Source organism: Cherax quadricarinatus, chromosome 28, assembly GCF_038502225.1.
Source record: "Cherax quadricarinatus isolate ZL_2023a chromosome 28, ASM3850222v1, whole genome shotgun sequence".
NCBI lineage: Eukaryota > Metazoa > Arthropoda > Malacostraca > Decapoda > Parastacidae > Cherax > Cherax quadricarinatus.
The window spans coordinates 16,993,816-17,021,667 of record NC_091319.1 but is presented as its reverse complement, the minus strand read 5'-3'; the positions used below and the strand labels follow the sequence as shown (position 1 = coordinate 17,021,667).

The 27,852-nt window shown below is 38.5% G+C and overlaps 1 protein-coding gene across 35 annotated transcripts in view; it reads right to left on the bottom strand.

Moving 5' to 3' along the window:
* The window catches only part of baz (par-3 family cell polarity regulator), a 713,284-nt gene that overhangs the window by 19,216 nt on the left and 666,216 nt on the right, over nt 1–27,852 (bottom strand). For 26 of the 35 annotated variants that reach the window (XM_053782976.2, XM_053782958.2, XM_070089426.1 and 23 more), the window contains 2 exons: nt 15,592–15,666; nt 12,615–12,722 (listed from right to left, as the gene is read on the bottom strand). The exons of 2 other annotated variants lie outside the window; for them this stretch is intronic. In XM_053782976.2, coding sequence (XP_053638951.1) covers nt 12,615–12,722; nt 15,592–15,666 — 183 coding nt within the window. The remainder of the gene's footprint in view (nt 1–12,614; nt 12,723–15,591; nt 15,667–27,852) is intronic. 7 more of the 35 variants (XM_053782965.2, XM_053782973.2, XM_053782997.2 and 4 more) reach the window with 4 other exon arrangements.

Sequence of the window (27,852 nt, the reverse complement as noted above, 5' to 3'; positions counted from 1 at the left end):
GTTACCTTGCTCACACTCCAAAAGCAAGTCAAGTCCTAAGAACCATTTGTCTCTATTAGCTCCTATCTAACATGCTCATGCATGCCTGCTGGAAGTCCAAGCCCCTGGCACACACAACCTCCTTTACCCCTTCCCTCCAACCTTTCCTAGACTGACCCCTACCTCCCCCCCTCCACTACAGATTTATACATGTACACTCTCGAAGTCATTCTATTTTGTTCCATCCTCTCTACATGTTTGAACAACCTTATCAACCCCTCCTCAGCCCTCTGGATAATAGTTTTGGTAATCCTGCACCTCCTCCCAATTTCCAAACTACAAATTCTCTCTATTATATTCACACCACACACTGCTCTCAGACTTGACATCTCCACTGCTGGAGGCAGTGGAGATGTTTGTCATGGGGATACTGCAGTCAGAGGGTAAACTGATTGTGATAATTGCCATCTTTCCAGAAGTATGCTGATAAATGGAAGATGGTGAATGTTTTCTTCTTTGGGTCACACTAAAAATGGCAGGCAATGGCCACTAAGTTAAAAAAAAAAACTTGCCAATTTTTTAAATTTTGCCGATATACTATAATAAACTATGTTTTCTTTAGCAATTGACCAGTCTTTTTCTTTTTAACCTGTTCATTATTTTGCAGGGTACACTTATGAGGGATACTGACCTGTAGTTTAGAGGCTCATGTCTAAATGCATGTGTGCACATGGTTATACAGTACAGTACTAAATATTACATTTGTGTATACATATACACATGGTTAAACATATTACATTTCTCACAAGGTTAAATACACCTAGTTAAGAATAAAATGCTCAATATTATCTAGTAAATAAAAACATATTGAATATGCATAAATATATGAATGAAGTCATAAAATAATTAATCAAAGAAGTTGCAAGAACAGGATTCTTATATATGTAATTTAAATAGTGCATGCTACCAAACATTTACAGTGTGTGCCATGGTATCAACTCCCAACCAAAGCTGTATAATAATCAAACAAGAAATGTCGGTGCATTTGTTTCAAAATTAAGACATTATAATTATGGTGCTCATCATTGAAGTACACTAGGCTCCTTCTAAAATTATGACCACAAAAAATTTTTCCTTGAACTTTAGGACATCCTTCAACCATCAAGGAAATATTTAACACATTCTTCAGGTTTCATGTGGTAAATTCACCCACAACTTGCAATGGCATCCTAAAGCCACAGGAGTGGGCTGATATCCTTTCCTACTAGATCTCTCTCTACCACAGCCCAAAGGTTGTCAAGTGGGGGTTCAGGTTGGGAAAATATTCTGGCCAGCCATTGAAGAAGGGTACCTCACAGGCATGAAGCCAATGAACAACAGATATTGCAGTTTGTCAAGGAGCACTGTTTTACATGAAAACCTTGTACCATCCTGCATGAAAGCTTTGGGGAAATGTTAGTCATTACAGTTAATGTTAGTGGGGATGCTTTTCGAGGCTTTCTTGGATGTGCTTTTGTTGTGGGCACGTCATCAACGTTGTTCACAAGAAACTAATGCAACCAAGACCTCACCAGATGCTCACACTGATTGGCAGCCTGTACTATTTCCTTCATTTGATGGCCTGTATTTTGTAATCTGATGATTTTTATAACTGTCTTGTGTTAGCCCTCAAGACAACACAGCACAGGGGTACCAAAAATAGAAAAACTGGCTACCACACAAGCCTAGAAGGCATTTAAGATGCAGCCAGTAGCTTTAGATAATCCCAAGATCTCCCACTTCAAGTTGCAAGGCCAACATAATTTTTTATCTCAATGACAAACTACCAGGGTAGTGTATTATTCTGGACGTTGAATTACGCTGGGTGTCTTTTGCCAAGCGTACTTTAATGATGAGCACTGTGGCTATTAACACAAATGCAAAACTATAGATTTCAATTAAAAATTTATTTGTTAAAATTAATAAATCATGTACCAAACTTCTACTGTATGGCAATGAAAAGTAATTCACAACTAAACCACAAGTTGGATATGAAAACTGGATGGCATTCTGATTCATTGTGGACCATTATCTTGTTGAATGAGAGAGCCATAAGTCAGCTGAGGAAAAGTTGGTCAAATCACCAATGTTCTCAGATCAGAATACTTAAAAATACAGAGAAAAGGGGCTAAAAACAGTCTAGGACAGACCAAAACATTTCAGTTTTCATTCTAAATTTGTATATAAGTGTGAATGGTGCCAGATACATTTATGTGATTTTTATTGTTTATGTAGAGCAATGTTCTTAATACTGTGGTTAGGAATTGCTGTAAAACACGTGTAAAAAAAAAAAAAGCAAATAATCAACCGGCGTCAACAAACTTTGTTATTGTCTATTTATTACATGCTGAGCAAGAAATACTGGTTCTATGAAACTTCTACTGGTGATTATCAGAAAATTTTACTTGTACACAAATCTATTTACAGTGATTACTAAATATTTCACAAGGATCCTGAATGGAGAAGAAACTCTCATGAATATAACTCTTAATGACATTTCTCTTCATCACTACAATGTATGTCACTGCTGAGGTTTTAACATTTGCTATACAGTGATAACTTCATATCTGTAAATTCCTGCACTGAAACATTATGATCACCTGTTCTCACTATTGCTGGTATACTAAGAACCTTCTCTCCATATTTTTCTATAGCCTTCCACAAACCAGTACTGTAACTTGGTATCATATCTCTTCTTATTGACTGTGTTACTAAGGCTCCCTTAATCACTCATATTTCTTCATTAACATCTCTCCAGATAATGCTATTTCATGTAAAGCTCAGATTTTCAAGAATGTAACCCATTTGTTAACTGGGCTTCTACCGTATATACCAGCCATGTCTTCTGTCATTTAGGTATTATACAATTATTTTACTTTCCAGTGAATGTAGCCCACTACCTTCCAGCCATTAATACTAAAGAAGCATTCTTGTTTAGTCTACATTTCTTTTTTTACTATAGTATGGTATGTTATGTAAAAAAAAGTCTCATTTTCTTTATTGCTGGTTCATAAAAATTTCCCCAAACTGGTGTTGTCTAATACAGTGGAACCTTGACTTACGAGTGTCCCAACGTATGAGTTTTTTTAGATACGAGCCGTCCCTGAGTAGATTTTTTGCTCTGAGTTACGAGCCAGCTCCCCCCTACTTCCCTTCAATCTAAAACCTAATCTTGCTTGTTTGTCTATGATTTTGTGCTTTAATTCCATGGAAATTATTCTCTTTCTTCTCAGCACTGTCCTTTACACTTACTTTCTTAGGACCCATGGTTAGAAAAACAAAATTTGACCAAATGACTGTCAAAAATGTAAGCAAAGCATGAGAGAACTGCTTCCATAGAGAGGTAAACAATAAACTAAGTTGGAAGACGGCCGACTTGCTTTAAAAAAAAAAAAATTATTTTATAAATTTAGGTAACTAGAGCACAGATCCAATTCCCTAGATCAAGAGCTCCTCACCAGCAGAGGGGCTCTTGATCTAGGGAATTAGATCTATGCTCCAGTTCCCTAAATTAAAAATACAGTGGAACCTCTACTTGTGAGTTTAATCAGTTCCATGACCTTGCTCGCAACTGGATTTGCTCGTTTGCAGAGTCAATTTTTCTCGTTTAAATTAATTGAAATGCAATTAATCCATTCCACTGGAATTCTGTACTTCAATAATTTCACTAATATCAACTTTACGGCTTATTTATCTATCTCACTTGATCAAATATGACACAATAAACAATATAAATAACATAGAAACCTGATATATACTCTAAAATGAATAAAATATATAATTCATGTAGTGGTATGGGCGGTGTCGGCGGTGGACGACAGTTTGTCTGGAGACCGCACAAAATACTAATTGAATAATTTTGCTAAGATCAATTCTACAGCTTATTTATCTATCACAGTTCACCTAATATGAAATAATAAACAATATAAATAACATAGAAACCTGATACGTATATACTCTAGAATGAATAAAATATGTCATTACATAACAGGTGGAGGTGGCCACAACTGCTCCCTCTTTGTTGTGGGAAACACAGCCATCTAGTGATGGCCTTTTGAAGCCGTCTATTATAATTATTATTATGTAGTATATTATTATATATGTATTATTATTATATGTACAATATTATTATTATTGTATTTCTTTCAACACCGGCTGTATCCCACCGAGGCGGGGTGGCCCAAAAGGAAAACAAAAGTTTCTCCTTTTACATTTAGTAATATATACAGGAAAAGAGGTTACTAGCCCCTTGCTCCCGGCATTTTAGTCGCCTCTTACAACACGCATGGCTTATGGAGGAAGAATTCTGTTCCACTTCCCCATGGAGATAAGGGGAAATAAACAAGAATAAGAACTAGAAAGAAAATAGAAGAAAACCCAGAGGGGTGTGTATATATATGCTTGTACATGTATGTGTAGTGTGACCTAAGTGTAAGTAGAAGAAGCAAGACGTACCTGAAATCTTGCATGTTCATGAGACAGAAAAAAGGAGACCAGCAATCCTACCATCATGTAAAACAATTACAGGCTTTCGTTTTACACTCACTTGGCAGGACGGTAGTACCTCCCTGGGCGGTTGCTGTCTACCAACCTACTACCTAGGTATTATTGTATTATAGTATTATATTATTATTATTATTATTATTATTGTATTATATTATTATACTATTTTTATTATACGTATTATTATTATTATACATATTATTATTATTACTATTACTATTATTACAATATAAATAATTTGTAATTTTTATTCACACAAAAAATATAAGATTTACTGTTATGCCTTATTGCAATAACTATATAAATAATATCAACCCATTCATGACTGCATACTGGAATGGACATAGTCAAGCAAACGAGCATTTCTCCCTCATTGAGCTCAATTTCAAGGTACTTTTCGTCAAGAAAGCAATCAAAATCATATCTATTTCTGTAATATACCTTCCATTCCATCAAATGAGACCAAAAAAAAGAGAATACAACCATAAAAACCATACGAAAATACTGCTAAGGGGTGGCTAATTGCTGAGAAGTTAACTCCATTATTTGTGCTCCGATTTCTTTCATTTTTGGTGTACGTTAAGAAGCATCTTTCCATCATACATTGCCCAAGTTTCAATAAGATAGTCCAACAAACAAATGAGATACAATTCCCTAGATCAAGAGCAAGAGCCCCTCACCAGTGTCAAGGAACCTCCCTTGAGGTCTGCTTGCTTATGGAAATTTTGCTCGCATATGGAAGCAAAAAATCAACCTATCGACTGCTCGTATTTGGAAAACCTCGCACGTGGATGCGCTTGCAAGTAGAGGTTCCACTGTAATATTATTATTATTATAATAACGATAGAGTGTCAGTTCCTTAATAAGGCGGGGTAGGGGTCTTCCTCGAAAAGGTTGGAGGGAGGGGGTAAAGGAGGTGTTGTGGGCGAGGGGTTGGGACTTCCAGCAAGCATGCATGAGCGTGTTAGATAGGAGTGAATGGAGACAAATGGTATTTGGGACCTGACGAGCTGTTGGAGTGTAAGCAGGGTAATATTTAGTGAAGCGATTCAGGGAAACCAGTTATTTTATATAACCGGACTTGAGTCCTGGAAATGGGAAGTACAATGCCTGCACTTTAAAGGAGGGGTTTGGGATATTGGCAGTTTGGAGGGATATATTGTGTATTTTTATACATATATACTTCTAAACTGTTGTATTCTGGGCACCTCTGCAAAAACAGTGATTATGTGTGAGTGAGGTGAAAGTGTTGAATGATGATGAAAGTATTTTCTTTTTGGGGATTTTCTTTCTTTTTGGGTCACCCTGCCTCGGTGGGAGACAGCTGACTTATTGAAAAAAAAAAATTATTATTATTAATATTAATTTTGGTAACTAGAGCACAGATCCAATTCCCTAGATCACGAGCTCCTCACCAGCATCAAGGTTCCTTGATGTTAATAATAATAATAATACATATTATAATTATAATAATAACGATAGAGCTTCAGTTCCTTAAATTAGTAATACAGTGGACCCGCGCTTAATGATCACCTCCCAATGCGACCAATTACGTAAGTGTATTTATGTAAGTGCGTTTGTACGTGTATGTTTGGGGGTCTGAAATGGACTAATCTACTTCACAATATTCCTTATGGGAACAAATTTGGTCAGTACTGGCACCTGAACATACTTCTGGAATGAAAAAATATCGTTAACCAGGGGTCCACTGTAATACTAATAATACGTAATAATAATTCAGAATGCTGCTGTTAGTTGGCACAGCTGTTGCCAAAACATCCGGTAAGCAGTACACAAGTACTGTGGGAGCAGTACTCTCATGCTTGCTTGCATTTTTTTACAGTTATATGGCCAAATTTCTTTTTTTCTAACCATGGGTCCTAAGAAAATAAGTTCAAAGGACATTATTATTATTATTATAATCAAAAAGAAGCGCTAAGCCACAAGGACTATACAGCGCTGCAGGGCAGCAAGTGGCAAAAGGGAGATGGATGAGTAATAGGTTACGGATAACAGCGGGGCAGTGGATGGTGAAAGGGTAAAGGGCAGCAAGAGACTGAACTAGAAAGGGCTGAGGGGAGTGTGAAAAGTATCATCAGAGTTTGTAGAGTAAATCAGTCGTTGTCAAGAAGTCAATGAGAGAGTCAGGATTAAAGGAGGGTCCATCAGCAAGAAGGGAAGGTAAAGAGAGAGTAGTAGAATGAAGACGATGATGGAGGTAAATTCTGCGTGCTCGTTGATAGAGAGGGCAGTCTAACAGAATGTGGCTAATCGATACTGGAACTTGACACTGCTCACAGAGAGTAAGACGAGTGTGACCAATGCGAAGGCGGGAGAGAGTGGTCTCCCAACCTCGGCACTGATGACAAGAAGACGGCCAGTAACCTATGCTCGGTTTAATAGAATGAAGTTTGTTACCGAGCAGAGTTGACCAACGTTGTTGCCAACGGGTGCGAAGGTGGGTAGCTATTGCAGCAAAATAGTCCAGAAATGGAACACCTCGATAGGAAATTGGTAGGTCATATACTGCTGACCGCGCAGCAGTGTCTGCTTGTTCATTGCCCTGTACGTCGACATGACCAGGGACCCAACAAAAAACAATATGTTTATGTTTGGTATTATTATTATTATAATCAAAAAAGAAGCGCTAAGCCACAAGGTTTATGTTTGGTAGAGATACGGCATAGCCAAAGTTGGATACGGAGAACTAGGGGATGAGATGTATCAAATTTTCGTATAGCCTGTAGAGCACTAAGGGAGTCTGAGACTACTACAAATGATGACACAGGCATAGATGCGATATGAATAAGTGCTGCAAGAATGGCATACAGTTCAGCAGTAAAAATGCTAGCTGAAGATAGTAAATGTCCCCGCACGACGCTGTCCGGAAACACTGCTGCAAATCCGACGCCGTCTGAAGACTTAGAGCCATCTGTGTACACAGCGGTGGCATGAGAATGGGAGTGGAAGTGATCAAGAAAAAGAGAGCGGGAAGCCACCGTAGGCAGTTGAGCTTTCGAGCAAGGGAGTGAGAAAAAACAGACCCGAACAGCTGGAACTTCCCAGCGGGGTAGGGAAAAGTGAGATGCTACATGAACATATAAAGGTGGTAACTGAAGGGAAGACAAGAGTGAATGTAGGCGAAGAGAAAAGGGACGGAGCAAACAGGGGCGGCGAACGAATAAAGAATGTCTACTTTAACGGTGACCATTCTATAAATGGAAGGATTGTGTAGATCGTGAGAGCGTACATAGTAGCGAAGGCAATGGGCATCACGGCGATCAGACAAGGATGGAACATTCGCTTCTGTAAAGAGGCTCTCAACAGGGGAAGAGCGAAAAGCACCAAGGCACAAACGTAATCCTTGGTGATGGATAGAGTTAAGGCTAGAGAGAGTAGCAGGAGAGGCTGCGGAATAAATCTAGTCACCATAATCGAGTTTCGATAAAACGAGGGCTGAATGTAGGCGAAGCAGAGTTCGACGATCAGCTCCCCAGGAAAGATGAGCAAGGGTTTTAAGAAGGTTTAGCCGGCTGTGACAAGTTGCCTTCAGAGAGGTTATGTGAGGTTTCCAGGATAACCGACGGTCAAAGAGAAGGCCTAGAAACCTGACTGTATCACGTTCGGGGATACGGGAGCCATAGAGATACAAAGGATGATCGGAGATAACAGAGCGTCTAGTGAAAGTAATTTGGTGAGTTTTGGTACTTGAAAATTTAAACCCATGAGTGGTGGCCCAAGTGGAAACATGGTCGACCGCATGCTGGAGAGAAACTGCAATAAGATGACAGTCAGCGCCTGCACAAGCAATAGCAAAGTCATCAACATAGAGTGATGACCAAATATTGGGTGGAAGAACAGAGGCCAAATCATTTATAGCAAGGAGAAAAAGTGTTGTGCTTAGAACACATCCCTGAGGGACACCTTCAGCTTGGACGAAGTCCAGGGAAAGAACATTATTGACTCGAACACGGAAATGTCTGTCAGTTAAAAAGTTTTTAAGGAAGGATGGTAGATTGCCTCGCAGGCCTAAGGAATGGGCCTGGGCCAAAATATTATACCTCCAAGTTGTGTCATATGCCTTCTCAAGGTCAAAAAATATGGCAATAACTGAGTGATTATTCGCAAAGGCATTACGAACATACGTATCCAAGCGTAGTAAGGGGTCTATGGTAGAACGACCCTTACGAAAGCCATATTGACTAGCGGAGAGACTGTTGTGTGTCTCTAAATACCACATTAAACATCGATTTACGAGACGTTCCATCACTTTGCAAACTGCACTAGTAAGTGCGATGGGACGACAGTGGGAGGCATCATGTCCTGTAGTACCCGGTTTGCGGAAAGGGAGAACAATGGCAGATTTCCACAGCTGGGGAAGAACTCCTTGTGCCCAAATAAGATTGAAGAGGTGTAAGAGGACTACAAGGGCTGACCGATGTAAATGTTGTAACATACGAATATGAATGTCGTCAGGCCCAGCTGCCGATGATCGGCAAGCTGAGAGCGTTGCCTCCAGTTCTTGAAGTGTAAAAGGCACATTATACTGTTCTTCTCTGAGAGAAGAAAAGTCCAAGGGTACTAACTCTCTGGCAGACTTTGAGGAAAGAAACGAGGGGCATAGATGGAGCCCTCGGGAAATACGGACCAGAAGTGTGCCAAGTTCAATGGCAACGTCGAGAGGGTTTGCTACATCAACACCAGCGACCCGTAGAACAGGAGAGTATTTACCACTCAATTTCCTCACTTTTTTCCAGACTGCACTCATAGAAGAAGCAGAGGTGATGGTGGAAACATAGTCTCGCCAACAAGTGCGTTTAGCTTCACGGATGACATGGCGAGCGATCGCACGCTTCTGCTTAAAATCAAGAAATCTCTCAGGGGTTCTATTGTACCGATACCTGCCCCATGCAGCACGTTTCAAACGTACTGCACGAGCACAAGCAGGAGACCACCAAGGCACGCACTTCTGAGAATGCCTGCCTGAGGTTTGGGGTATAAGAAAAAGATGATGATTTTCATGGGCTTAGCCAGGCAATACCAGCTTAGTACATCTATGGTATGTAGATACTAAAGTTTTATCAGTTATGTTCAGTGATCAAACAAAACAAATTGTATCAGTTAAGTTCAGTGATTAAACAAAACAAATTGTATCAGTTAAGCTCAGCAATCAAACAAAACAATGTTGTTGTTGGAGGTTTACAGGGCCACTGACATCATACGCCGCACCCTCAACATGCCCCACCCTCAGCCTCTCCCACCATCTCTGCTTCTAAGTGAGTAAGTACATATACACTTTATATAAACAGTTTAGCATTTCTTTACATTCTGTAGTGTATGTATTATGATTTATTATGCTTTTATATACAATATTGTTTCAGTATTTTCCTTAGAAAACTAGTGATCTACTGCAGTTAGCCTCAAAAATACTCCATTTTCTCTTAAAATAAGAGCATGGGAAGATACTGTAGTCAAAGTGGGACAGGAAATGGCGGATGCTTCTGCCGCTGCCTCTGCCCCCATATTATGGCCTATTTTATCCATTCTAGAGTATATATAATGTTTCTGTGTTAATTATATTGTTTATTACGTCATATTAGATGAATTGTGATAGATAAATAAGCCATACACTTGATAACGGCATCATATTCAAGTATTTTTTCTTGCCTCCAGACTGCAGGAATGGATTAATGGATATTCAATTAATTTAAGTGAGGAAAATTGATCTGATATACAAGCAAATTGAGTTACGAGCTAGGTCACGGAACTGAGTAAACTCACAAGTCAAGGTTCCAGTGTACACCAACCATTTAAGAACTATATACATATATACTTTCAGCATCTAAGTCTGACTCCCCTCTGTGCCCACTGCTTTATCCCCCTGTCAACCTACCCAACTCCGTCACATGCTTCTTTTGCTCTCACCACTAGATCTTCCCTCCTCTGATTATTATAATCATAACTAAGTGCTAAACCTACAAGGGTCATACAGTTCCCTGCTCTGAAAAGATTCCAGTTCTCCCTGTCCCTTGCACAAAATCATCTCTAATCTTTTATCATTAATGTTAATTATTATTATTATAATAAAAAAAATGCTAAACCACAAGGGTTACACAGCATCATTAATGTTAAAACTTTTCAAAATATTCTTCTCATTCTTCCAATACTTGCACCTTCTCTACTAGCATCTTGCCATACTCATTCTTGACTGTTAAACCCATCTGTTTCCCGGCCTTTCTCAACTTGTTTATTTCACCAAAATTACTTATTCTCCTACTGCTTCCCATCCTCATTACCTCTTTCATTCACTTTTGTCATGGTGTCCTCAGTAGTAGCTATTACTGTTAGGTAAATCAACACATATGTAACTAATGATATTATTACAGCTGTTTCACTCAACAGAAGCTTTGTCAAGCAAAAGTTCCTGGTGAGTGAAACACTTACAATAGACATCTTAGTTGCATGTGTCCATTTATCTAAAAGATTACTGGCATTTTTACTAATAACAAATCAGCAGATATTACCGTACAATAAAATCTTCAGATTACTCTATGGTAAAACCTTGGTGTAACGAACCTCCATAAAGCGGATATTGGATAAAATGGACAAAAAAATCTGGCCAGACAAAGACTCAACATGTCTACTGCATGGGGTGTCTGGTACAAATAGCAATGCAGTGGACCAAGTCTGCTACATCACATGGCTGTTTGGTCTATTCATGTTCTTTCTTTCAACAAACTGACCATATCTCACCAAAGCAGGGTAGCCCAAAAAGAAAAACAAAGTTTCTCATTTTAACATTAGTAATGTATATAAGAGAAGGGATTACTAGCCCCTTGCTCCCGGCATTTTGGTCACCTCATACGACATGCATGGCTTACGGAGGAAGAAAACCCAGAGGGGAGTGTATATATATGCATGTGTAGTGTAGCCTAAGTGTGAGTAGAAGTAGCAAGACATACCTGAAATCTTGTATGTTTGTGAGACAGAAAAAAAGACACCAGCAATCCTATTACTGTGTAAAACAATTACAGGCTTTCGTTTTACACTCCCTTGGGAGGATGGTAGTACCTCCCTGGGCATTTGCTGTCTACCAACCTACTACCTAGGCTGCTCTAGTCATACCATCGATAAAATGAATATGTTCCTTGGCAGGAAGGCCAGTGACTTAACCCACATCAATTAGTTATTTGTGTGCACACTTGTATACTATCATTTGGTCCCTAATTTTTCCTGGATTTACAATGTTTTTCGTTACTTCATTAGAGTACCCTGTACTTTAATGAAGTAACAATGGCCTCTAAAGTTAGTGATGGCACGAAGAAGCTTGTGACCTTAACTTAAGCAAAAACTTAATAAAGAAATTGAAGCAGGCATTTCAGTGGCCTGGGTGTGCAAGGAGTATGGCGTAGTAAAACAAGTAGTGTCTGACATTTATCTCAGACACCATCTATGATGTTACTGCTGGAGCTTTAGACATCCAGCAGGCTTGTGTGAGCATGTTTGATAGGAGTGAGTAGAGGCAAGTGAATTTTATAATTTGACATGTCAGATTATGAGCAAGGTAACATTTATGAAAGAATTCAGGGGAAAACTGGTTAGCTGGACCTGAGTCCTGGAGGTGAAAGTATATTGCCTGCACTCTGAAGGAGGGGTCGGAGTGTTGTGGTTTGGAGGGTTCTCTGAACTGCAATGTCAGTGCCCTTATGGCATGACAGCAATTGAATGAGTGACAGTGAAAGTGTTTTCTTTGTTGGGTCAATCAACCTCGGTGAGAGAGAGCCAGTTAAAAAAATATATACTGTACCTAGTATTTGGGTGTGCAGAAGCACAGTAACACATCTCTCATGAATAGTGGCTCCTTACTACACACTGAATGGCAATATAAGTGGCTCCATAACAATGACATGGACTTCTCCAACATAATATTTCTAAGAGTTAATACTGATCATCAAATTGGGTATGTTAAAACACCATCAATGACAATAAATTATACTTTTTTATTCAAAACTATGATCTTAAAAACTAAAAAAAAACTAATGTAACACTAAACTAAAAAAAGAAGTTGCAAATACATAATGAAAGACACATGCCTCATGCATCCTCCGCCACATGCAATATACCTTGCAAGAATTGATTCGTGAATAAACGTCTCCTCCAGTTTGTGCAACAGGGTACCGTTGGAGGTGTCCTGCTGTCTCCTGCATGGTGAGGGTGGGAGTGGGTGCAGTGGGAGTGTTAATTAGACCAACACCAATATCAGTATTGAAAAAGCCTCAAGATATGTTTGAAATCCCTTTAAAAATTTAAGACCTACATGTAAATTTTGTGCTATCTCTCTACCCAAGGATTAAAACCACCATTTGTAATATGAAATTTCCCCTTTCTTTATTCAAACACATCTGTGAGCCTGGCTTTTCAAACTGCTATAAAAAATCCAGTTAACTAACGAAGTGACACAATGATTAGTGATGGCACTCACTAATTTATCTAACTGAGCCATTCACCTTCTCTCAATCACTCCAATTTATAAACCCATTTGAGATTTCAATGGGAATTTCTATACAGTTATAGACAACTGCTTAAAGAACTTTCTTAGGAAAATATTTAATTCTTATTCATTTGATCTTCAAGCTGTTACAATGCAGCAAACATTTAGGAACAAATATTTTGAGAGCTCAACTGACAAATAAGACTGAAATATTAATTTGGTTAAATGTTTACTGAAAGAAGATAGCCCAGGAAGCACAGCATCACAAATCTTATCCACCGTTTCACAATGACTTACTATTCATGCTATTTATTAAGTTACTGACTCCAATGACATGATCTTAAGATTTTTTAATTAAGGCTTCCAATAATTTTAGATTTTGAATTATTCCAGTTTGCAAGCAAACTATTTTACTCAAACAAAATATGACAAATTATACATACTTTAAAATATGTTACTGTCCTATAAAAGGAATCATAGAAGTTTAATGACAAATCCTATATGGGTGTAGTTAACAATTATGTATTGTATTAGAAAAACTCATTAACCTATGTTGCAAGTGGCAGTATTAGTCACGGGGAGTACTAAACCCATATGGGTTACACAGCTGCTGGTAATCAGGTTCAATTCACAAGGAGCATAACTAATTCCAGGGATCAAGAGCCTTTACTAGCATCAAGGCTAGTGAAGGTAGTAGAACAGTTGTCTCAGACTACTCATTAGACAGCCCAGGATAACTGTTTAACTTGGAAGAGATTAAATATTTTCCTTGCCCAGACTTTTACAATAAATGCACCAACAAGATTACCAAAGACCAAATTCCAATTTTTTCCCCAGTAGTGATAGTTTCCACTGTTATAAGGAATAACTTTTTGTATGTTTATTAAAGTGATTAGTAGTTTATCAAACTCTTCACATTATCACCTATATTACACCTAAGAATTAAGTTACTCTGCCCATATGCTAGTTATAAACAAAATAAATTCAATACAACTTTTCAAAGATGCCATCAATAATCATAGTATCTCCATAAAATGAAATTAAGACAGATGTTAAAAATCAAAATTGAAAAAATCAATAAATTGCACAGACAATTAATGAAAAATAAAATGGTAGTTATAAAACAGTAAAAACAAATAAATTAATAACCTAAACCAACATTCTGCCAAAGTTTGCAAGGCCTATGTTTGAAGATGTATATGCAAGCCCGATGATCACCACTGTGGCAATATTAATGAAGGAAAATAACTAGTTAAATTGATGTTAGTTATTTTATCCGTTGAACTGCAATAACCTAAGGAAAAAATTCATGAAAGAGAGAAGCCATACAATACAGTACAGTACATAAAATGCCACACATGCACTATATTCACACAGAAATTAAATATTATACATAAATACTAAGGGAGTCTTGTACTTCCATAAAACCAAATAATGGAGATTAAAACTTTAGACAACATTAAAGCCCACCCTGGATTGTCAATAAATAATAATAATGATAAACAAAAGACCAAAACATCTACAGATTCATCTCATATTTGTAGGGGTAGTTGTGAACTGTTCCAGTTACAATACTGCAACTTTCATTCTTCAAAAAATTACTAAGATTTGCAAGATGCCATTACTGTATTCAAGATTTACAAGATGCCTTTACTGTGATATCTCATGTTTTTCATACATAAACAACACTTATTATCACTTAATTATTTTAATAAACATCTTTTGCTTTTCCATTAATTACAGAAATAATACTGTACAAGACTGCACCAAAACATACTATGTGATTTCATATTAAAAGCCAGTGTGCCTAGTCAGAGTATATGACCATTGTGGAGTGACAAATATAAATTTTGGTTATTTGAATTAACATTTATATTATATACTCAAGATACGTGTTTTTTTTTTTTTTTTTGGCCATCCAAAACAATTGTTAAACTCATCCATAAAGAAGTGCATGAAGTATATAATATAATTTGAAGTTAGTACATTATGCATCTTCAAAACTGGCAATAACAATTTTTTTTTTTTGTCTACAGAGAAAAAAACAATTATAGTATTGTGAATGAACCTCAATTATATGTGAACATGCACATTTACAGGACTATTTGCTACTATTTCTTACTAAAATATTGATAATGTCAGCATTATTACACACAATAAATTTTAAGTTAGATATTAGTAGACAAAGTGTTCTTAACAAGGAACACAGCAAAAATATACATTTAAAAATAATTTTTTTAAGTTATTTAATTAAAGAAATATGTATATTCTCTTGTTTTCATACAGTATACATTACAGAAATACAACAAATCTTCACATAACTAACAGTCACAATGTTACATGGAATATAAAAGTACAAAAACTAATTCAGCATACACATTTTACTACAATATACATACAAAAAACTTAAAAGAGCTATGGAATAAAACTAGTCACTTTATTCTAAAGGAGATCAAAATAAATATGTCTCACATCACAGAAATAAATTAATCATACTATAAATCAATTAAAATAATTATTTTCATCTCCTTAGAACTGGTTAGTAGATTAAGAGGGGACTACAACACAAAGTATCTCACCTAGTCTGCTTATCCCGAAAATCTTGGTACTGCTGACTAGCTAATTTCTTTAGCCTTTCCTGCTCCTTGTTTTTGCTGCATGCAAAATAGAAATTAAAAACTGTGATGTTCTAGAACAATTCTAAGTGATATCACAACAAGTCAAGCCCCATCACCATCACTACCAGATGTTACCATGTTAGAGGTTAGTGCAGTATATATAGGCTTTAATCTTAGACATCAGTAGCAGATGTAGGGGTTGCTATTAACCCATATTAATACATTACAAGCAGATAAAACAGAGTACCAATCATTAGTCACAAGCACTGTGCTGTCTGTGTGATTTTTTGGGCCAAATGTGATTGAGTGGTTGTAAGCCATGTCTAGGTTATGAATAATTTTATCTATGTCAATAGAACATACTGAAATGCATTCTTTTCTATTTGCAATCTAAGGTCAACCAACTATTCTACCACTTGGAAAACATTTTTTTTTTTTTAACAAGTCGGCCGTCTCCCACCGAGGCAGGGTGATCCCAAAAAAAAAGAAAATACCCAAAAAGAAAATACTTTCATCATCATTCAACACTTTCACCTCACTCACACATAATCACTGTTTTTGCAGAGGTGCTCAGAACACAACAGCTTAGAAGCATATACCTATAAAGATACACAACATATTCTTCCAAACTGCCAATATCCCGAACCCCTCCTTTAGAGTGCAGGCATTGTACTTCCCATTTCCAGGACTCAAGTCCGGCTATATAAAAATAACCGGTTTCCCTGAATCCCTTCACTTAATATTACCCTGCTCACACTCCAACAGATCGTCAGGTCCCATATGCACGCTAATTCCATTTCAAATGGAAGGTGTACGTGATTAACTTGTATGTGATGAGGAAATTAAAAGAGAAAGGGGAAGGAGTGTGAAAAATTTCACTAAGCATGATATTCTCCAGCTACAGTATTTGCTATCTGATTCCGGGGATAAGCCTACAAGGTCCAAAGACCAGACTTCGTAAATTGGAAAGGAAACACAGGAAAAACAAATATTACAAAACATACAGCACAGCAAAGTAAAGATACTGCATGTGAATACAACATGTAAGTAGAAAATTGCAATATTTACCTGGTATTTATGTATTTATGGGACAAAGAAAAGACCAGAAATGCTGCCAGAAGGCAAAACATTTGACATGTTTTCTTTTACACATTTGTATGACAGGATGTACAGACATGGACAGTACAGAAGTCAGTACAGGTCCACATCCCCTTATCCGAAACCCTTGGGGCCAGTATTGTTTCGAATTTCAGAACTTTGTGAAGTTCACAATGATTCTCAACGCCACCACATGGTGGCATGACTCAGCACTGAGATGACCGACGCTTCACACTCCACGAAAAAACTTTGGTTTTCGGAACTTTTCCAATTTCAGAACTTCAGATAAAGGGTTGTGGACCTGTAGTGAAATGAATCTGTATATTTCTACCCGAATACAGTGGACCCCCGGTTAACGATATTTTTTCATTCCAGAAGTATGTTCAGGTGCCAGTACTGACCGAATTTGTTCCCATAAGGAATATTGTGAAGTAGATTAGTCCATTTCAGACCCCCAAACATACACGTACAAACGCACTTACATAAATACACTTACATAATTGGTCGCATTGGGAGGTTATCGTTAAGCGGGGGTCCACTGTACTGTAATTATAAATGTACAGTAGTTTACAAGCCATGAAGGAATTTAACCCTTTCAGGGTTTCGGCCGTACTAGTACGGCTTACGCACCAGGGTTTTTGACGTACGTACTAGTATGCCTAAATTCTAGTGCCCTCAAATCTAGTAAGAGAAAGCTGGTAGGCCTACATATGAAAGAATGGGTCTATGTGGTCAGTGTGCGCGGTATAACAAAAAATCCTGCAGCACACAGTGCGTAATGAGAAAAAAAACTGTATTTTCGTATGGTATTTATTGTTGTATTCTAGTTTTCCTGGTCTTATTTTATACAATGGAAGACATATTACAGAAACTGAGATGATTTTGACTGGTTTTACAAAGAAAAGTACCTTGAAATTGCACTCAAAAATAGCAGAAATGTTCAATTTTTACCAAAGTTCAAAAGTAAACAAATCATGCTATGCGTCCAATACATGTCAACTGGTGAGTCTAATATTCTTTCACAAGTGCGCTGATAATATTTATACAATTTCTACACCAATGCAGTAGCCTGCATAACAGTAAATTTTCTATTTTTTTGTGAGAATAAAAATTCAAAGTGGAAAGCAAAGGAATGTAAGAGGGGCATGGGGACGTGATTAATGAACAGAGGAAATTTGATTTTAGTGCCAGGAATGTCTTTCTTGTTTATTCTGGACCCTATTCAGAAATTGGCATCTTTTGAAATTTGTGTGAAATTGGCAAAATTGTTAAATTCTGACCAGTGTATTGGATAGTTGAAATCAGTAAATGGGTGGTTTCTTGTACTCATTCGATAGAAAAAATGGAGTTCTAGCGAAATAGTTATGATTTTTGTTGACAAGTACACTGGAATTGGCCAAAAATAGGGCTCAAAGTGGGCAAAATCGCCGATGTGTAAACATCGTAGACCGCTAACTTTGTGAGAGCATAATTCCGTAAGTTTTCCATCAAATTTCATACTTTTGGTGTCATTATGATCGGGAAAAGATTCTCTATCTTTTCATAAGAAAAATTTTTTTTTTTTTTTTTGAAATTTGGCCAACCCTGAGAACAAGTCTCTGAGAGGGCCTGTCGACCATGAAAGGGTTAAGAGACCTTAAAAACATTGTTACCACCTCTCATTAATGGCAATACTACTTAGAATTGCAGTTTGATAATCAACCCTGAACCAAATTTGTTTTATGAATGGAAAGGATGAAAGTTTTCTAAATGCAGTAAGGTATAAATGTCCCAGCAAGGTATAAATGTCTCTTTAAATATAATTCCTTGTGATCATATTAAGTAGTCATAAACCATACCCCGGCCGGGATTGAACCCGCGGTCAGAGAGTCTCAAGACTCCAGACCGTCGCGTTAGCCACTAGACCAGCTAGCCACAATAAGATTCGTCCAACTAGGTATATTTCTACACCATAGGAAGGTTAGCACAGGCACCACTGTGACCACAAATGAAAGTTTTTACAGACGAATCTCCAACTTGCATTTGTGGTCACAGTGGTGCCTGTGCTAACCTTCCTACCTGAAGTTTACCTGGAGAGAGTTCCGAGGGTCAACGCCCCCGCGGCCCGGTCTGTGACCAGGCCTCCTGGTGGATCAGAGCCTGATCAACCAGGCTGTTACTGCTGGCTGCATGCAAACCAATGTACGAGCCACAGCCCGGCTGGTCAGGAACCGACTTTAGGTGCTTGTCCAGTGCCAGCTTGAAGACTGCCAGGGGTCTGTTGGTAATCCCCCTTATGTATGCTGGGAGGCAGTTGAACAGTCTCGGGCCCCTGACACTTATTGTATGGTCTCTTAACGTGCTAGTGACACCTCTGCTTTTCATTGGGGGGATGTTGCATCGTCTGCCAAGTCTTTTGCTTTCGTAGTGAGTGATTTTCGTGTGCAAGTTCGGTACTAGTCCCTCTAGGATTTTCCAGGTGTATATAATCATGTATCTCTCCCGCCTGCGTTCCAGAGAATACAGGTTTAGGAACCTCAAGCGCTCCCAGTAATTGAGGTGTTTTATCTCTGTTATGCGCGCCGTGAAGGTTCTCTGTACATTTTCTAGGTCAGCAATTTCACCTGCCTTGAAAGGTGCTGTTAGTGTGCAGCAATATTCCAGCCTAGATAGAACAAGTGACCTGAAGAGTGTCATCATGGGCTTGGCATCCCTAGTTTTGAAGGTTCTCATTATCCATCCTGTCATTTTTCTAGCAGATGCGATTGATACAATGTTATGGTCCTTGAAGGTGAGATCCTCCGACATGATCACTCCCAGGTCTTTGACGTTGGTGTTTCGCTCTATTTTGTGGCCAGAATTTGTTTTGTACTCTGATGAAGATTTAATTTCCTCGTGTTTACCATATCTGAGTAATTGAAATTTCTCATCGTTGAACTTCATATTGTTTTCTGCAGCCCACTGAAAGATTTGGTTGATGTCCACCTGGAGCCTTGCAGTGTCTGCAATGGAAGACACTGTCATGCAGATTCGGGTGTCATCTGCAAAGGAAGACACGGTGCTGTGGCTGACATCCTTGTCTATGTCGGATATGACGATGAGGAACAAGATGGGAGCGAGTACTGTGCCTTGTGGAACAGAGCTTTTCACCGTAGCTGCCTCGGACTTTACTCTGTTGACGACTACTCTCTGTGTTCTGTTAGTGAGGAAATTATAGATCCATCGACCGACTTTTCCTGTTATTCCTTTAGCGCGCATTTTGTGCGCTATTACGCCATGGTCACACTTGTCGAAGGCTTTTGCAAAGTCTGTATATATTACATCTGCATTCTTTTTGTCTTCTAGTGCATCTAGGACCTTGTCGCAGTGATCCAATAGTTGAGACAGACAGGAGCGACCTGTTCTAAACCCATGTTGCCCTGGGTTGTGTAACTGATGGGTTTCTAGATGGGTGGTGATCTTGCTTCTTAGGACCCTTTCAAAGATTTTTATGATATGGGATGTTAGTGCTATCGGTCTGTAGTTCTTTGCTGTTGCTTTACTGCCCCCATTGTGGAGTGGGGCTATGTCTGTTGTTTTTAGTAACTGTGGGACGACCCCCGTGTCCATGCTCCCTCTCCATAGGATGGAAAAGGCTCGTGATAGGGGCTTCTTGCAGTTCTTGATGAACACGGAGTTCCATGAGTCTGGCCCTGGGGCAGAGTGCATGGGCATGTCATTTATCGCCTGTTCGAAGTCATTTGGCGTCAGGATAACATCGGATAGGCTTGTGTTAATCAAATTTTGTGGCTCTCTCATAAAAAATTAATTTTCATCTTCGATTCTCAGTCTGGTTAGCGGCTTGCTAAAAACTAAGTCATATTGGGACTTGAGTAGCTCACTCATTTCCTTGCTGTCATCTGTGTAGGACCCATCTTGTTTAAGTAGGGGCCCAATACTGGACGTTGTTCTCGACTTTGATTTGGCATAGGAGAAGAAATACTTTGGGTTTCTTTCGATTTCATTTATGGCTTTTAGTTCTTCCCGCGATTCCTGACTCCTATAAGATTCCTTTAGCTTAAGTTCGATGCTTGCTATTTCTCTGACCAGTGTCTCCCTACGCATTTCAGATGTATTGACCTCTTTTAGCCGCTCTGTTATTCTTTTCCGTCGCCTGTAAAGGGAGCGCCTGTCTCTATTTTACATCTACTCCTCCTTTTTCTTAGAGGAATAAGCCTTGTGCATACATCGAGTGCCACCAAGTTAATCTGTTCTAGGCATAAGTTGGGGTCTGTGTTGCTTAGTATATCTTCCCAGCTTATATCGGTTAGGACTTGGTTTACTTGGTCCCACTTTATGTTTTTGTTATTGAAGTTGAATTTGGTGAATGCTTCCTCGTGACTAATCTCATTATGTCGGTCTGGGGCTCCACGCATACATGTCTGAACCTCAATTATGTTGTGATCTGAGTATATTGTTTTTGATATGGTGACATTTCTTATCAGATCATCATTGTTAGTGAAGATGAGGTCTAGTGTATTCTCCAGTCTAGTAGGCTCTATTATTTGCTGGTTTAAATTGAATTTTGTGCAGAGATTTAAAAGCTCGTGTGAGTGTGAGTTTTCATCAGAGCTGCCTCCTGGTGTTATTACTGCAACAATATTATTTGCTATATTCCTCCATTTTAGGTGCCTTAAGTTGAAATCCCCCAGGAGCAAGATGTTGGGTGCAGGAGCTGGAAGATTTTCCAGACAGTGGTCAATTTTTAACAGCTGTTCCTGGAATTGCTGGGATGTTGCATCCGGAGGCTTGTAGACTACCACAATGACTAGGTTTTGGTTCTCGACCTTTACTGCTAAAACTTCCACTACATCATTTGAGGCATTAAGAAGTTCTGTGCAAACAAGTGACTCTGCAATGTACAGGCCAACCCCCCCTTTTGCCCGTTCACTCTGTCACATCTGTATAGGTTGTAACCTGGTTGTAACCTATGGTGTAGAAATATACCTAGTTGGACGAATCTTATTGTGGCTGGCTGGTCTAGTGGCTAACGCGACGGTCTGGAGTTTTGAGACTCTCTGACCGCGGGTTCAATCCCGGCTGAGGTATGGTTTGTTTGCAATCGTGTCATTACGATTTCGTGAGTTAAGTAGTCATATAACTAGCTTGAATAATAGACTGACAAGAAAACAGCTTTATAATGAGTAATGAAAGTATGACTTTAAAAAAGCCAAACAGCAGAAGCCAATAAACCTGAACTACTTGGCTTAAACATTTATCAAATCTTTAAGAGGGGTGGGTTGATGGGTGGGGGGGGGGGGGTTGGAAGAGTCGTTAAACAAATTTCAAAAAATATTTTTTTCTCAGCTATTATACACCAAGTGTATGGTAAATATTGGTCAAAATCTGTCAATTTATAGATTACTGAACAATGTTGTTAAACTAAATTACATTTATTATTTTTCTTCTTATTTTTTCACATTAGACATGTTTTTCATTCCAAGAAAGTCTGTAGCAAGGGGGAGGGGTGAGGGGGAAAGGAAGGTTTTGAGTAGCAGGCTTGAGCATGCAGTAGGCTTGTGTGAGTACGTTAAATTGGAATGGACGAGAGTGATTTTTATGACCTGATGTGCTGTTGGAGCGTGAGCAAAGTAACATTTTTGATGGGATTCAGGGAAATCAGTTTGTTGCACTTGTGCAGTAGAGGTGGGAAGTACATTGGAAGCATGTTAAAGGAAGGGTGAGGATGTGGCAGTTCAAAGGGTATACTGAACCATAATGTCAACATGCTTCTGGCAAGAAAGCAAATGAATGAATAACAATGAATGTGATTCCTTTTATTTTTTCCAGGGAGGGGGTTGGTTACCCCTCCCCCCATGGGAGATGGTCAGTATGTTTAAAAAACAGACGCATATTTTGTATGTGTTTATGTTATTCGTATGTTGTGGTCTTTCATTTAAATATATAATTTGTATATGTGATTTCTGGGTTGTGTTCATGTGTATTGCATGGTCAATGAGTGGAGTGGCAACTCAGGCCTAGTAAGGGTAAGCACAAACATATACAAATAAACACATTATTTCCTCTTCCAACTGTTTAAATACAGGCCATAAATTTAAAATTTAATCAGTAGAGTATATGAGAGAGAAGATTATGCAGAAATTGCAGTAAACAAAAAAATCAGCTTAAAGCATAGGGCAACATTAGTAATTAGTAATGAGAAAAAAGGAGGAGAATTAAGGAAGAAGGAAATTAAGTGAACATAGGAAAGAACAGGTGATGAGGGTAACAAAAAAATTAAGGTAATGAAAGAGTAGATATCAGATTGGTAGGAGAGTATGGAGGAAGTGAATGTGTCCAGATATTTGGGAGTGGACTTGTCAGCAGACGAGTCTATGAAAGATGCGGTAAACCATAGAATTGATGAGGAAAGGGGAGAGGGGAAGGTGGGTGGTGCACTGAGGCGTCTGTGGAGACAAAGAACGTTATCCATGGAGGCAAAAGAGGGAATATGCGAGAGTATAGTGGTACCAACACACTTATATGGGTGTGAAGCATGGGTTGTGAATGTTGTAGTGAGGAAGAGGCTGGAGGAAGTAGAGATATCATGTCTGAGGGCAATGTATGCCATAAATATTATGCAGAGAATTCAATTTGGAGATTAGGAGGTGCATGATCACTAAAATTATTATCCAGAGAGGTGAGGAGGGATTGTTGAGGTGGCCTGGACATTTCAAGAGGGTGGAGCAAAATAAGATGACAAAGGATGCATAAATTTGTAGCATAGGAGAGGCAGGGTAGAGGTCACCTAGGAAAGGTTGGAAGAAGGGGAATTTTAATGGAGGTTTTGTTCTTCTTATGTGAGGGGCTTGAACATTTAGCATGCATGTGTGAGCACGTTACTCAGAAGTGAGTGGCGGCACTTGGTTTTTACGATGACACGCTGTTGGAGCGAGAGTAAGGTAACATCATGAAAGGAATTCAGGGAAACCAGTTAGCTGGACTTGAGTTCTGGATGTGGGAAGTATAGTGCCTACACTGAAGGAGGGATGGGGATATTTGCATTTTGGAGGGTCATGTGAATTGTAATACTGCCACACCTCTGTGAAGACAGTGATTAGTGTGAGTGATGGCAAGTTATTTGTTTTCTGGGTCACCCTACCATGGTGGGAGTCAACTGGTGTTAAAAAAAAATATTATTTGAATAAGGTATGGTAAAGAAGAATTTGCAGATATCACTAATTCATGCCAAAAGTTAATTGTAAAGAGGGAAACTATATATTTTAGTAATGTATCCTTTGCAATTGCTGGAGTCATCTTCACGAAGTTAACAACGGACACAATATTTCCACTTACAGCTGTTTAGATATAGGTCATTTTTTTTCATTAATACATCAGCTGTTTCCCACCAAGGCCAGGTGACACAAAAAAGAAGAAATACTTTCATCATCATTTACTCCATCACTGTCTTACCAGGGGTCACTTATTTAAATATGTTAAAGATAAGAGAATTTGTTTAAATCACTAATTAATTATAAAATTAAACATTAAATCATGGAAGATTTACATTTTTTGTAATGTACCCAGTGCAATTATCAGAAAGTACAGTCTGCAGGTTGCTATAAAAAAAGTTTTGCACCATCACTCAGTATCACTTGTCAAGTTTATACAGTTTAAATACTGTGTGATACTGTAATAAAAAACTGACAAGGCACTTATCAATCTACAATATCTTGTCCAAATACAATATGGTGTTTTGAATTTTTCTTACAGAAAGTCATTTTTACTTTTTACAAGTTTTACAGATTATCTATTTTGAAATGTTAAATGTGGAATATCTTGTTTTTTAACATGTTTGAGTTTAGGTTAATTAGATTCGACTGTACTATAAATAAAAGTAAAAATGAGATAAGTGACATCACTGATAATAATGGTAATTGCGAGCAAGAGAATTCATAAGAATGGATAGTCGATCAAAGCTGGCTTCTATTCCACGTCACAGAATGGGTTGGCACTTGAGAGAAATTTGTTGGGGTGGAAAAGACCAATGAGCAGCAGGCTCAACATTTAATCAACTAGAAGAAAAGCTTGGACAAAAAGACTAACATTGGCTCACCAGAAACTCCCCAAAACATCAGTTTAGTTAGCTGCAGAAATGTAATGATTTCTATTAAGCAGCAGAGAAAGCCCTACAAAAGGGTGAGTTAAGCAAACAATTTTCTGCCGGATAATAAATAATAACACAGTATAAAGTAACACAGAACTAAATATAAAAAAAGAAAAAAAAATTTATTTGTATTTAAAACAAATTTAGTTATGAATACCTCTAGCAACTGATTTTTCTGATACACAAAGCACATTTCACTTGCAAAACAACCATTAATTAAAGATGAAAGTTAAACAGTGTATCTGCAAGGTGTGAAAGGAAGAAAGTGATATCAAACACTTAAACATTTACAAGTAAATGTGTGAGTACAGTAGGGCCCTGCTTTACGGCATTTCGCCTTACAGCTCATTGCTAATATGGACATTTCAAATTATGACCAAAACTTGTTATACAGCTCCCCCCTCCTACCGGACTTACTAATACGGTCACCGTGCACCACTCTGTTCATATTCTCCGTGAGCTCTACATCTCTCCATAATATCTAAAAACTTTCCAAAATTTCAAGTGCTTTAAAGTTATTGTAAGTTATATACCTTTTTTCAACAAATGAGCCATATCCCACCAAGGCAGGGTGGCCCAAAAGAAAAAAATGAAAGTTTCTCCTTTTAAATTTAGTAATATATACAGGAGAAGGGGTTATTAGCCCCTTACTCCTGGCACGTTAGTCGCTTCTTGTGACACACATGGCTTACAGAGGAAGAATTCTGTTCCACTTCCTCATGGAGATAAGCAGAAATGAACAAGAACTAGTAAGAAAACAGAAGAAAACCCATATGGGTATGTATATACATGTATATGCTTGTATATGCATGTGTAGTGTGATCCAAGTGTAAGTAGAAATAGCAAGATGTACCTGAAAACTTGCATGTTTATGAGACTGAGGCCTTCGTTATAACTATGGTTATAACGAAGGCCTCAGTCAGATGACCAAAAGCTCCAACAGTGGGTCATCATTTGACTAAGACCCACGTCAGGAAACACTTGTCCTGTTTCCTGACGAACCTTACCTAACCTAAGAAAATAACAGCACTAAGGCATATCTCATACCTGTTCTACAGAAGAGGCTGGAAGACTCTGTGTGCAGCATAAGTGCAATCACATCTTGAGAATGCGCTACTACCTTGGACTGCCTATCTCGTCTAACTTTTAGACAGAACAGAGAACTGATAAAGACAACTTACCTCTTGCCTGGACCTGGCTCAGACAGATCTGTCATTACAATAGAGCCTCTAGAGTGAAGAGATGCAGCTGGTCTTACTGTTATATACAAGGCTAATACTGTCAAGTTACCACAATTAGCTCCATTCCACAAATAAGAAATAGCTCGTATACAACAAGATGAGCAGTAAACAGCAACTACATTCTGGCTGTACACTTCTCAAGAACATCACTTCATCTGAGCTCATTCATTCTAAAGTGACACGAGTCTGAAACATGTTTAAACAACATAACGCAACAGTGAAATAAAGTCAATTGACAAAATGAAATCACTAGTCCACAGATGGATCCAATTTCATCCGGTTCCCTATTTGTACAAGTCTTAACAATAAAAAGGTTTTCAAATGAATTGATGTAGGTAACAGCTCTTAGCTTGTAAACCTTAGAAGACGACCCTGTGTAAAAAAAAAAGAAAAAGAATGAGAGAGAGAGAGAGAGAGAGAGAGAGAGAGAGAGAGAGAGAGAGAGAGAGAGAGAGAGAGAGAGAGAGAGAGAGAGAGAGAAAGAGAGAAAGAAAGAGAGAAAGAGAAAGAAAGAAAGAGAAAGAAAGAAAGAGAGAAAGAGAAAGAAAGAAAGAAAGAGAGAAAGAAAGAGAGAAAGAGAGAAAGAGAAAGAAAGAGAGAAAGAGAGAAAGAAAGAGAGAAAGAGAGAGAGAGAGAAAGAGAAAGAAAGAGAGAAAGAGAGAGAGAAAGAGAAAGAGAGAAAGAAAGAGAGAGAAAGAGAAAGAGAGAAAGAAAGAGAGAGAGAAAGAGAGAGAGAGAAAGAGAGAGAAAGAGAAAGAGAGAGATAAAGAGAGAAAGAGAAAGAGAGAGAGAAAGAGAGAGAGAGATAAAGAGAGAGAGATAAAGAGAGAGAGATAAAGAGAGAAAGAGAGAGAGAGAAAGAGAGAGAAAGAGAGAGAAAGAGAAAGAGAGAGAGAGAAAGAGAGAGAGAGAGCACCTCTAACTCGCATCTTTCAGCACTGCCTAGTACAGTGTAAATGGCCCTCTCTATGGAAAGAGGCAAATGTAGTCCCTGTTCACAAAAAGAAGAGCAGAGCAGAAATCAGCAAGTACAGACCAGTGTCACTCCTGTCAATCACTGGTAAGATCCTTGCGACAATAATCTCAAGACAAATGACAGAGTTTTTTGACTACCACTCACTACTTTGTGATCGTCAATATGGCTTCAGGAAAGGTTACTCTGCTGCTGATCTGTTGTTAAACCTCTCCACTAAGTGGCACCAGTCACTGGATGAATCCAAAGTCAGCTGTGTGGTAGCACTGGACATTGCTGGCGCTTTTGACCGGGTGTGGCACCAGGGCCTCTTAGCAAAACTTCAAGCACTGGGAATTGCAGGCTCTACGCTATGTCTCCTCAGTGACTACCTTCATGGTAGATCTCTAAGTGTAGTTCTCAATGGAACGGAATCAGCAAGACATCCTATTGGGGCAAGTGTTCCACAAGGAAGCATGCTGGGTCCATTGTTATGGAATGTCTACTTCAACGACCTTCTTCATCTCATCCCAGAATCACATGCATATGCAGACGACTGTACACTGACATTCACTTATCCAAGAGAAGAAATGCCAGCTGCTCTAAGCTACATCAATCACCAGCTGAGAGCTATATCAGCTTGGGGAAATAGATGGCAAGTAACATTTGCACCTGAAAAAACGCAAATGATGATCGTCTCTAGGCACCATGATGGTAATGCTGGTGCAGTAATAAGGATGAATGGGAGGATGTTGGCACCTGGAGAAGTTGATATCCTTGGGGTGAAATTTGACTCCAAACTAACC